The 13,670-nt window shown below is 42.2% G+C and overlaps 1 protein-coding gene across 2 annotated transcripts in view; it reads left to right on the top strand.

Annotated features, from left to right (window-relative positions):
• LOC138767251 (mitochondrial glutamate carrier 1-like) overlaps positions 1-3,855 on the top strand; it is a 31,834-nt gene extending 27,979 nt beyond the window's left edge. For both annotated transcript variants that reach the window (XM_069944660.1, XM_069944661.1), the window contains one exon: positions 87-3,855. In XM_069944660.1, coding sequence (XP_069800761.1) covers positions 87-249 — 163 coding nt within the window. In that variant the 3' untranslated portion in view covers positions 250-3,855. The remainder of the gene's footprint in view (positions 1-86) is intronic.
• The last annotated feature ends 9,815 nt before the right edge of the window (positions 3,856-13,670 follow it).

Raw genomic sequence — 13,670 nt, 5'->3', positions numbered from 1 at the left:
TATCATTGAATTAATTTGTGGAGGAAGATGTTATACAATAAGAACTACAATTATGACTCCTAAAAACTTCTGTGTTTAATTTACAGGAAAATCTGGGCGAAAGAGGGTCCATCTGCCTTTTTGAAGGGATCGGGTTGTCGAGCATTAGTTATTGCTCCCCTATTTGGCATAGCTCAAGTTGTCTACTTCCTTGGCGTGGGAGAAGCCGTTGTGGAGTTTGCCCAGTTCCGCAGCTTAGCATCACAATAACTCAAGCATTCCAGGGGACTTGAAGAAAGATGACCACACGTGGATTGCATTTATATACTTTTTGTATATGTTGAAATTTATATGAAGCAAGAGGAAACTATTAGCACCTAACTGATTTTTAATAATAGTTAGAAGTTCCCCTTCCCCCCCATCCTGTTTTCAGCACTTTTGCTCTCCTCCCTTAGATGTTTATATGCCTGTATTTTAGTAAAGTGAAATAGCACTTGTTTACTGCGGTGACACATCAGGGTTACATGGGCACTTAGGGAGTTGTCAGGTTGGTATGCATTCCCTATTTTTCTGTCAGAGGGTTACCCTTGTAAGTTAACAGAGGTTATAAGGTTGATATTGCAAGTCACAAAAAGGTCACAGTCTGATAACTACAACATACAGTTTGCTTAGCAATGTACATTCAGTATATTCTGTATGTTATATGATTGAACTTGAAACACAAGACCTTTTTACAGATCGACTTCTGGTCCGTGAAGGTGAATAAGATAATGGTTCATTGGGGCCAATGCCATTGTGTATAGTATCCAGCGCAGGTTTTATGTCAAAACTTGAATATTCTTCTGTGCAGCTACAGGAAAATATTACGACTAGTGTCGTAACTACTTTGTATATATTTCTGTGTGTTGGGAGTGTTGCGTGTTCACGACACTTGAACATGTAAGTCATCAGTTTAGATGTTTTTTTGTAATCTATTTACTTTTGACAAATGGTCATACAGTTCCCCCCCATAGTATACTAACAGACTGGAGGACTGAACTATCGATTCACTCTTCTTTAATCGTCTGTTAAAGCTTTTTTAAAGGCAATGAAATACCGGGTGCTGCAGAGCTGTTTCCAGTTAAAGAAACCTAAATTGGTTTGTCTAAACAAAAACAAAACAAGATACTGTACCACAGATTTAGGATCTGGTATTGCATCCCAGCCCCACATGAATGGGGATAAGCAACAATACCAGCCAGTGGAGTACAGTGCCAGACTTAGAGGGGTAACACCCCCCCATCTTTTTTATTTTTTTTTTCCCCTCTTATTTGTTTTCCTTCCCAAATCCCAGACAGCCAAAGTCATAAAGGCACTTGTTAAAGCTCTTAGGGGGACATGTGTCATCCAGCATTATATTCGCAAATCGGCAAATCGACTCATAGTCTGCGCGATTTATCTTTTTTTTTTTTTTTTTTTTTAAAGATACGCCAAAAACCTACTCCAGCGCTCAGCTGCCGTAGGTTTTCGGCCGTGCGCACCAGCTCGCACGGGATTTATGCAGAGGCAGTCCGCCTTTACATAAATCTCTGTAGTGCCGGAGATGCGGGGGCATTTTTATGTCCGGCGCAGAAAACGCCGGACTTAATAAATGTCCCCCTTAGTGTCTGGCAAGAAAGCTGAACTGCTGTTTCTTCTGTTTTGAGTTCATGAATACTCCTTAAATTTCTATGTTTCAACTTTTTTTTTATATATATATATTTGTATGTAAATATATTTGTAATATTTTTTTGGGGGGGTCTTCATTATATGTACGTTTTTATTATGCATTCTTAAGTGCTTTTTCACACTTCCATACTGTGTATTTGGTGCCTAAAGCCTTTCGTAAAGGCTTTCACAAGAATATTCAGTGGCAATATTGGTTCTAAGTATATGGCTCCCACATATGGACTGTGCAACATGTTCGATAACCTTAAACTGCAGAGGTAGAACACTGCTCATTCATCTGATACGGTAGAAGGCACATTGCATCCAATATGTTTTGATTTATTTATCAAGGAAAAGTCTGGATCTAACCTGCAATGGTTGCCTCCATTGCAGGTTCTGTAGAAAATGCTAGACAAAGTAGTGCAGCATGCTAAGGCTGGGTTCACACTGCGTTTTTGAGACCAGACAGACCCTATTAAAGTCAGTGAAGTCTGAGTATTGTTAAATATTTTTTGTTTTGTACGATGGAGCAAAACAACGGAAAACGTAGGTGTGAAGGCAGCCTAAGCTGGTCTCAATAAAGAACTTTAAAATAGTTTTTTTTACTTTTGTTTGCTGGCTTTTTGTATTGTCAGGGTATGCATAGCTCTTTACTTAGAGTTCTATATTACTTAATGAGTACAAGACCTTTCTTCATATTAAAGTATGAGATGCAGGTCTACTTTATTGTTTGCCTGTTTCAAGTGGCTTGTAAAAAGCTGATTCACCGAACGAGTCAGATTTACGAAGTGTATTATGTTTACTGTGAATCCAACACATTGTTGTAAAATAAGTTCTCATTATTGAGTACACAATAAACATTGGAGTCCTTCATGTAATGAAATGTAGTGGACACAGTTATGTATTACTGTAGAATTTTAAAGGCCTTTCTGTTACAGTGTATACATGGATCAATCAAACATATACCAGAATCCTAAACGCACTTTTACTATATGATGGGGGAAATTTATGAAAGTATTTTTGTGTAAACTCATACATTTCTGAGCATTTGCTTATTTGCACAAAAATGTGACTTTTTTCCCTTTTATGTTTTTTACAAAAATTGTAGAACATTGTGCAATTTTTTACACTGGTTAACACCCCCCCCCCCCCCCTCCTGTTTCTGGCACAGACTGGCAACAGAACATATGGTGAATGTGAATACAGTCAAAGAATATAATGGGGGGGGGGGGGGTTGGGTGTCGGGGAATTATGTATCATTTGTGATAACTTTTTTGCCGCCTAACAAACTACACCAGGGCCTGGCTGAAGTACTGTGGCGCAATTAATTTTGTTCAAAACAAAAAATCTCACATGATAAATTTGGCTATAAAAAAGTAGCAAACATAAACCAAACCACGCCCTCTTCAACGAAAGATTCAAAAATGACGCAGTTGGCGTTAACTGCACAAAAATAGAGCAAATGGCTTTATAAATGGAGTGACAAAAATATATGCCGTGCACAACACCACCTTTTGGGGCAAAATAATGGCGCAAAACAAATTATACATACCCCCCTCAAAATATATGTATATATTCCTCAATATGTTTTTGCTTTGCTTGGCTACTTTATATATACAGAGAAAATAGCTGGAGATTACTCCTACCCTGAAGAAACATGGTTTCGTTAAAGTTTACCTGTTGCAACGTTTTTTTTTTTTTTTTTAAAGAAATCAATAGGGGTTGTGATCACAAGCAATTTTGCAATATACTCCTCTTTATTTAAAAAAAAAGTTTTCTATGTTTATATCCTTGTTATAGATACGGCCAAACTGTGTTCCATGCTCCCTCCATTGTGATATTTGGTGTTTTCTCTGTTCAAAAAGAGACCAAACACAGGAAGTTCCTGTCTTCTGTGCGCTCACACAAGGAAAGACACCTGTCCATCATGCAGGTTTTATGTCACCTGAGGGCAAGTTATACTATTTAACTTTTGTTAATTACACAGCCCCATCACAACCGCTGTTGCTTTCTTTAAAAAAAAACTTTTTTGCGACCGATGTCTCTTTAAAATGAATAGTGACAGTTTTTAAAAATTATTGGTTATTTTGATCTTCACATTGAGACGAATGTCATCTTGGCTTATACAAATGTGATTGGTGTTTCTTTTTTGTATAAGTGTGCAAATAAAGTCACATTTTGATGATGGAACTTTGTGAATGTTTTTATGCTTAGCTGTTTGATTTCTTCTCTTACTATTTCCGCTATATTATTGAGAATATACAATAGGGCTGGGAGATATACGGTCAAAATAGTCTATGGTGTCGGTTAACTGACCTGATCTGTCAGGTGTGTTTCTCTGTGCAGCCTCCCTTGTTGCAAGGCACCCACTGACAGCCTCTTTCCTTCCAATGACAGCTCCTTATCTGCAGTGCACAGGCAGGCAGCAGCCGCAGCACACTGACACTTAGTGCAGGAAACCTGTAGTCAGGGTATGGGTGCGCAGTGCCAGAGGTCACGGCCGGTGCGTCCTGGCTGTGTATTGATGGACGCGGCTTTTGACCTGATAGCTGTCATTTATGTGTACATTCTCATAGATTTTCCTGTTAACCAACAGTTCATCACACAGATTTCCAGAATAATCTAGAATATCAGAAGATTGGGGCAAATAAATTCTGGGATTTTAAGAAAATTCTTCACATGCAGAAACTAGAAAAATCTGTGACTTCTGCCTCCCCTCAGTGATGTGCCAGGCTGGGGACAGACTTCATTCTGAGGGCGGTGCATCACTGTGGAGAGGAGCTGGGGATGCTGGGCACACCTCCAGGGCACTAAACTAGCACATTTGCATGTATACAAACCAAATGAGATCTCTGGAACCGGCCGCCGATTCGAGGAATGGACAGCACCAATCCGATGATAATGCAGTTATTTAGTAAATCTGGTACATTTGTTTTAAAAGTGTGAGGCTGGGTTTAAACTACGTACTTGCAATCCATTTTTTTGCATTTGTGTGCATCCGTTTTGATCGTTTTTATTTATTTTTTGTTTTTTTTTTCCCATTGACTTCCACTATAAAAACAGAATGAAAACTCATCCTTTTTTTAAAGTACACAAAAACATAATTTTTGTGGCCATTCTGTGCCATGACGTCAGATGCAGTGGGCGTCTCTTGTTCGAGGCTCTGCCACCCTCCTCTTCAGACGCAGCGCTTGTATGCCATACACACACGATAAGCAAGAGTACAGCCGACAGAGCAGAGCCGTACTCCCAGTTCTGGCGGCAGAGCTGATTACAAAGTAAGCTTGGCCGGGGTACCCCTTAAAGTACACTGTGGATTTTGGCGTTAAGAACCATGCTTTTATTTTTTAGCCCACAGGGCTGTTTGTTTTTTTTTCCCCCTCCGCCACAATCTCTAGTTTTCATTGGTACCATATTTGTATAAATGGGACGTTTCGATTTCTCTTTTTTTTTCCAGATATATAATGTAATGTAAATCAACAATCCTGGCACTTTTTTGCTTTTTCCGTTTATGCTGTCACCCTACGGGAACACTTGTTGTTATATATCATAGCATGCATGATTGTTCGTCATGTTTATTTACTTATTTTGTATATAATTAAAAAGGGAAGTAATTTAAACTATTGTTGGGAAAGGGACCATGTTATTTTTATTTTTTAAACCTTTGAAAAAAACTAAATTGTAACACTTTTTATTTTCTCACCACTTCCTTGTCGTCATAGGTCCGGCGGGAACCCCTATACTTTGTAAACACAGAGCGAACAAATACTCAGTGTCTTCATGACTTTTATTTCTTTATTTGTATCTTTAATGCAACATATTAAAGCTCACAGCTAATGCAAACATCAGACTCTGACGCCCGGTACGTCCTCACCGCGGACGTTTCGGAGGAAACAACCTCCCTTCCCCATGCGCGGGGACGTAAGGGGCTGGGAAGCATTATAAGGATATAGCAATTAACCATTTCATGACTGGCATAAGCAATAAGTATAAAAAATATTGCACATAAATCCAATATAACACTCATGATACTGGGTGTGAACATTAGGATATAAATGTATAATGAATCTGCTTACAAAAAATGCTTTAAAACTAAAAACTACATTAAGTCCGTTAGGGCTCAATGTCTCTAATCTCAAAATCAATATGTTTCACAAGTAATAGTTTCCGATTCTTCTCCTTGTCAGCACACACATCAACCTGTTCCACGCCTTTCCTTCTTAGGGTGGATTTACACTAAGAAATTCTCGCGGATAAATTCCGCAGAATTCCTTCGCCTGTACGTGCGCATAGCCGCGCGCCTTTCCACGTAAATTCTTTCGGCGGAATCAGCCAGCCCATAGAATGGTGTCTGGAGCCGGCGGAAAGGCGTGCGGCCGTGCGCGCGTACAGGCGACGGAATTCCACGAAATTTATCCGCGAGAATTTCTCAGTGTGAACACACCCTCAAATCACAAACATGCCGATATTCATAAAAAAATGTCTGCCAATGGTGGTCTCACCAAATGTCTTGCCCTCTGTTTTCATAAATGTGATAGATTTGAGACTACGATGCTTTCCAAACCCACAGACAAAATTTTTTTTCTACATCGAGATAGTCAACATGCCTCTCATGTATTTAAGAGCTTGCTTAAATATCAGTTTATGAGAGCAAAGAGAATTGTTAGTACTGAGAATATCTGAAAAATGCTGAGAAAATCTAAATGAAATTTGTTGAGACTGAGAGGGGTTCTAATTGAAGGGACGTTGAGATGACAGAGAAAGAGATAAGCAAAATGGACAGACAAGAAGTAAGGAAGAAAAAAGTGGATAAAACACATAATAAATTGCTTTACAATAGTACTCATGCTAGACATTCTCTGATCGTGAAGAGATGTATCCTTAAACATTGGAATTTATTGAAGAAAGACCCTAAATATGGTAGCATTTTCAGAGAAAGACCTGTCTTTTGCTATAAGAAAAATAAATCTATAGGTAAAAAATTTGTAAGAGGTGATATAGCAAAAAAAAAAAGAAGTGCAAACAGACTTTTTTGGCAAGTAGACGGAAGGGAACTTTTGGATGCATGTATAAAGGGCACAAAATATCCTGTGAAAGGTTTCTACACCTGTAATGATAAAAACCTGATATACTGTCTGAGATGACCTTGTGGACTTGGGTATGTTGGGCAGCTTAATCGTCCGATCAAGTTACGTCTGAATGAACATAAAGCAGCCAGTATGAAATTTAGTGTAAAGCAGGAGATAACAGAAAAGACAAAGGGCAAGACATTTGGTGAGACCACCATCGCCAGACATTTTCATGAATATCGGCATAATGTCTGCGATTTAAGATGACAAGTTGTGGAACAGGTTGATGTGTGTGCTGACAAGGAGGAGAATCAGAAACAATTACTCCGTTGTGAAACATATTGGATTTTGAGATTAGAGTCATTGAGCCCTAACGGACTTAATAAGGTTTGTAGTTTTAAAGCATTTTTGTAAGCTGATTTATAATACATTTATATCCTACTGTTCACACCCAGTATCATGCGTGTTATATTTGATTTATGTGCAATATTTTTATACTGCTTATTGCTTATGCAAGTTGTGAAATGGTTAATTGCTATATCCTTATAATGCTGCCTAGCCCCTCATGTCCCCGCGCATGAGGAAGGAGGAGTTTGTTTCCTACGAAATGCCCGCGGTGAGGATGTACCTGGGGGTCCGAGTCTGATGTTTGCATCAGGGCTGTGGAGTCTGAGTCGGAACTAGTTTTCGCTGGAGTTGGAGTCGGAAAAAATGTACCGACTCCAGCTTTAAAAAAAAAAATCTTAGAACAATTTAAAATTGAGTTTTGATATGAATTTTATAAGTTTTGCTCATCAATATATATTATGAGCAACATTCTAATAGGACACTGGCCCTATTAGATAAGGGTAGTTGAGGAAAAGTTGTCGGTCACTATTTGGCTGCTTTTTTCTGAGCTGGAAGAGTCTATTGGGAAGATCTGTGCTGTTCACTTCCTGGATGGTGGATGATTGTATATGAGCAGCAGTGTAATATGAAGATATCCTGTGTAATATAGAGGAGGAGGAGAAGACATAAGTAGTGCAGCAGTAACCTCTGTCCTCAATGTGGTGTTTTTCTTCAGTGTTCTACGGCAGTAGGCTGTGTGTATGTGTGTGTGTGTGTGTGTGCTATGGCTGCAGCAGGCTGTGTGTGTGTGTGTGTGTGTGTGTGTGTGCGTGCTATGGCTGCAGCAGGCTGTGTGTGTGTGTGTGTGTGTGTGTGTGTGCTATGGCATGCCCCAACACCCACAGTGACCTCTTTACATCACTATGTGTGACTTCTCTATATCACTATGTGTGACCCATTTTACTGTATATCACTATGGCTGACCCCTCTATATCACTATGGATGACCTCTATATTACAGGTATCTGGCATTGTTAGCAGTGTTTCTGTGTATATGGTGATTATTTAGTTAGAAACAGAAGTTTGTCAGCAGGAAAAGACCACCTGCTCCATCTAGTCTAGTTGTGAGTAGTTCAGGACATGGAGGCTGGAGACTGGCTGCAACCACTGCACACACAGAGGAGAAGCTGCTTTCCTCATTCCCTCAGAAGTCGCCCCAGGATCATGTAGGACATTAGGGAGAAGCTTCTGAGCCAGTGTGATAAATAACTCCCCTGGTATATGACTGGACATTTATGAAGGAGCAGGAGTCGGTTCTGATAAAATGCAGGAGTCGGAGTTGGAGTCGGAGCTGCGGCTTACCGACTCCACAGCCCTGGTTTGCATCAGCTTTGAGCTTTAAATATGTTGCATTAAAGATACAAATAAAGAAATGAAAATCATGAAGACACTGAGTATTTGCTCTGTATTTACAGAGCGTAGGGGTTCCTGTCGGACCTATGATAACGAAGTGGTGAGAAATAGAGATGAGCGAACCGGGTTCGGGTTAGAGTCCATCCGAATCCGAATGATCGGCATTTGATTAGCTGGGGTTGCTGAAGTTGGATAAAGCTCTAAGGTTGTCTGGAAAACATGGATACAGCCAATGACTATATCCATGATTTCCACATAGCCTTAGGGCTTTATCCAACTTCAGCAGCCACCGCTAATCAAATGCCGAAAGTTCGGGTTCGGATGGACTCAGGCATGCTCCAGGTTCGCTCATCTCTAGTGAGAAACCTTTTTATTCCTCCATATGTTTTGTATTCGATTCTATTGTCATGCTGGACAGGTGGAGTCTGGAGGTGTGCAGGCTGCTACAAGCTTAAATCAGTGCAAGGTTTTGTAAGTTATTTTAACACTTTTTAGTTCCCCCTAGGGCAGTGCTTCTCGAACTGTGAGATGGGTCTCACCAGTGAGGCGCCCCCGAGTGCATCTGCACACTCCTTTTGTTGTTTTCAACTATTTCCATTTTAGCAACATTATTAAATAATTTAGCACTTACTTTATTTGTATATAAAAGTTAGGAGACAGGTGAAAGTCAGCATTAATTTCAGTTTTTAAATGGACTTCCACCACAGGCACTGCTTTGGTCTGTTGGATGAGGCTAAAGTAAAAAGTTTGAGAAGCCCTGCCCTAGAGGGCAATCATTAGGTTGCATACACTGGTCAATGATATACCTTTGCATATCATTGATCTATGTTATCTGTGATCTGCCTGTGGCAGACTCTATTAGAAGATTGTCAAGCTGACTGCACAGAGGTAAGAAAGAGACCTGTGGCATTCAGGGAAAACCAATCAGGGCCCCCAAAATAACACAGCGGGGGTCCTGATTAAACAGTGACAGGAGTGCAGTTCCTGTCACTAAAAACAATATACTGTGATCAGCACTCTTGAGGGGGTTAATGACAGGCGGCAGCGTACTCGCTGTGGCCCGTTGTTAACAGTGAAGACCTGGCTGCTGATAGTAGCCATTTCTCACCATCAATGAAGCGAGCTTAGCTCCTGAGCTCTCTTTATAGAGCCCTTGGACCTTCTAGCCTACTGCTATGCCATGGTTCCTTAAAGGGAATGGTTCCCTTGAGCATTGTATAAAGCACCTGGTGCGGCCCCGGCACGTACCGCCCGGCTCTGCCTGTCAGCGCGCTCAGAGAGGATGATTGACAGGCACAGAGGTCCGTTACTGGCCTCTCTGCCTGTCAATCATCCCGCCGAGCGCGCTGACAGGCAAAGTGCAGTGATTAGATACGAGCGGGGAGCCGCTCACCATGACTACTTCCCCGCTCGTATCCAGTCACAAGCCGGGGAATCTAAGTCATTTTCTCCATTATAAAGCACCTGCTGCGGCCACGGACAGTACGTGCCGGGGCCGCTCCAGGTGCTTTATACAATGCTCAAGGGAACCATATCAGCTCAAACGGGCTGATTGGTTCCCTTTAAGGGGTTAAATTTCACCTTAGTCTGGTTCAGTAGGCTACAAAATCATAGGGAAGAATGCTGACTTGGCAGTTGTCCAGAAGCTAGCTGTTCTTGAAGCTCTCTATTCAAAAATATTAATGAGTGGAAGGAAAAAGGGTCACACGTAATAGGGATAACCAAGCTGTCAATTTCTTCATATAGTGAGAGAAGCGTCCCAATTCAGAGTTCCAAGAAAAGGTGCACCACAGTAATTACTTATTTGAAATGGCAGGGCCGACGATCCACCATCTGACTGGCCCTTAGACCCCCACCGGCCTCCGTGATCTCCTCTGCTGCCAACGTCAAAACCTGGCTGATAGACAGCCCACTCAGCCAGCCATCAACTGGGGTGGGACGCCGCACCAGTGACTGATTGGCTGAGCATCATCACAACACGGGGGGGAAATGGCTTCCGGCGGGGGTCCCGTACCTTCTGGCACGTCGATTTCTGGGCACAGAGAGACAAAAGTAGTTGTTCCCTATCATTTTCATCTTCCCCCCCTGCCCCTGCTGGTTTAAAAAAAAAATTATCTGGACTTTTAAAGGAGAATATACCTATTTACTAAAACAGACTGGTCAGGAGAGCTGATCTGACAGATCATCTTTTAAAATGGCAGCTGTAATAATCCATGTAAAGCTACCACTTCTTAGATGTTCTTTTTATTTATTTTGCTGTAAATGCTGGTAGTTTTGGCACCCATTATGCCTATCAAGGCCTTGATTGATAACTAGGCTGTTACAAAGATTCAGATCTTTATGGAGAGAGCACTCGGAATTGTTGACAGAAGAACAGTGTTTCCTGCCACCTTGACATTCAGTGGACATTATTGCAGCCTATAAGCTGTCAAGAGAGTGGTCCCCACTGCTCTAGGCCTGAACCTTGGTGCTTCCCCCATTAAAGCTGAGCAGCGGTGACAGTCCGGGCCCCAATTGTCATAAAGGGCACTGAAACTAATGGCACATAGATTATGACGGTTGACGGCTTTTAAAGAGGCCACAACTCCTCTTAAAATATTTGGCAGAATACATTTTTTAAACATTTTTTTAATAAAATTATATAACTTTATTGTTATATAATCATATTTATATAATCATTATTATTATTTTTACATCTTTTGCCACCAATGGCAGTGTCAGGGATGCACAAGCCCTGTCCTGGCTCACATTGCTATCACTACTGCATGCAGTGCTACTAGGGATGAGTGAATTTATTGATGAAGCAAATTATGCTTATCAGCCGGCTGTCTTCTAACTGAGTGCCACTCCGCTCCGAGTGACAGGAAAAGCTGGATCCAGTCCTGGGAAACTGGGAGAAATTTCCCAAGACTGGATCCAACTTTTACTGGCACCCAGGGAGGAACGGCAGTAGGTTTAATGGCAGGAGGCTGATAAGCAGACCGCAGAGATAACGAAACTATTTGCTTCATAATTACTGTAAATGCTAATATATATATTAGCATTAAAATAGAGCTTAGACTTGGAGCACCGTCTCTGTCACTAGCACTGCAGCCATAGCACATTGTATCAGGGCTAGTGGGGATAAGAGTCAATCACCCATCGTTCAGTTACAGGCGGCCACACCTGCAGCGCTAGTGAGACAGGCTGCTTCCCCAAGTGTAATATCTATTTTAATGCTATTATGCATGACAATAGTTGTCAGGGAACACTCAGTATTGCCAGTGCTGCTGTATGCATGATATGTGACTGTGCTGGGTCAAAGCTTGAGCAGCTTTGCAGTTCCAGACACAGCCATTGGTGGCAACAGAGAGGCCTTGTTGCCCCTCTTTGCTGACACTCAGTAAAAAATTTTTTAAAAAAACCAAACATTTTCTTTAATAAAGTTATATTACCTTATGAAAGAAATGTAAAAAGATCAATTTTTATTTTCTGCAATATGTCTTTAAAGTGTCACTGTTAAAATTTTTATTGCAGAAATCATTAGTACAGGCAATTTTAAGAAACTTTGTGATTGGTTTTATTAGCCACATCACGGCTTTCTCCTCTGCAGTCACCACTGACCTCTGAATAGTTCTCTGAATAGCTCCCCTGCTGTGCAATCCTTTGTTCTCGGCTCTCAGCTGCCCCTAATCTCCCCCCTCCCCTCTTCATAGAACAGAAAGATCCGACTGATGAAAAAACAGTGGAGATTTCCTGATTTTGAGCAGTGGATGACAGAAAGGAGAGGAGGGGGGGACCTGGGAAAAGTCTTTTTACGTGCAGATAATGGCATATTTGTCTAATAAACCCAATTACAAAGTTTCTTACAATCGCCTGGGCTATTGATTTCTGCAAAAAAAAAAAATCACAGTGACTCTTTAACCCCTTAGTGACCGCCAATACGGCTTTTTACGGCGGTCACTAAGGGTCCTTATTCTGCTGCCATCAGGTTTTTACGGCGATGGCAGAGAATAAGGCTGCGGGGCCGGGACGGCCCCCACCCCACCCCATCCCCCCAGCTACCGCCCCCCCCCCCCCTTACCGACGATCGCCGCTATTAACGTTATAGAGGCGGCCGTCGGTAAAGGGGATTACCGGTGCCGCCGCCGCCTTTCATCTCCCCCCGCCGTGAATCCACGGCGGGGGGAGATGAAATAAGTGTCCATCAGACCCCAGATCAGACCCCCCTAGTGCCCCGATAACTAATCATTTCCAAGATGGCCGCCGCTATCCCTGCGAACAAACAATGTTTGTTCGCAGGGATGGAAAAGTTTAAATGAATGAAAGCCCCATGCTCTCCGCCACCGGAGGTAGCGGAGAGCATGGGGCAGTCATCGGGGACCCCCCTGTGGGGTCCCGTTACAAGCGATCAGCGGTATATACTATATACCGCTGATCGCTTGTACCATGTGCCGCCGGCACTTTTTATCCCCTGTCACCATAAATGATTGGTGACAGGGGATAAAAAGTGATGTCCCCCCACCCCCCTGTGACCCCAGTCACCCCCCCTTCCCCTGATACGTTACCTGATCCTGGAGCTCCTTCCTCTTCGGCGTCCTGGCTGGTTGTGAAGTGCGCATGCGCTTCACAACCAGCCAACTCTGGAAAATTTAAAGTGACAGAGACCAATTCGGTCTCTGTCACTGAACTATGATTACTGTGATAGAAAATATCACAGTAATCATAGTAATACAGTGAAAATGAATATGTAAAGTACAAAAAGTGACAAACATACAAAAAAATAAAACACACACTTTTTATAATAGTAATAATTGCAGTTTACTCCCAAATTACCCCTAACCCCCCCAGATTACCCATAACCACCGCACGTTGCCCGTAACCACCGCACGTTGCCCGTAACCACTGCACATTGCCCGTAACCACCCCAAATTGCCAGTGACCCCCTCCAGTTTGCCCGTAACCACCCCAAATTACATGTACCCACCCCAGATTACCTATAAGCACTTCAGTTTATCAGTAACTATCCCAGATTGTCTGTAACCCTTCCAGGTTGCACATAACCCCCCCAGGTTTCCCGTAATCACGCCAGATTACATGTAACCCCCCAGATTGCACGTAACCACCGCACGTTGCCTCTGACCACGCCACAATGCCTCTGACCACCGCACCTTGCCTCTGACCACCGCACCTTGCCTCTCACTACCGCACCTTGCCT

Source organism: Dendropsophus ebraccatus, chromosome 11 (assembly GCF_027789765.1).
Source record: "Dendropsophus ebraccatus isolate aDenEbr1 chromosome 11, aDenEbr1.pat, whole genome shotgun sequence".
NCBI classification, from domain to species: Eukaryota; Metazoa; Chordata; class Amphibia; order Anura; family Hylidae; genus Dendropsophus; species Dendropsophus ebraccatus.
The sequence above is the reverse complement of the archived record's forward strand: the minus strand, read 5'-3'. Positions and strand labels throughout refer to the sequence as shown.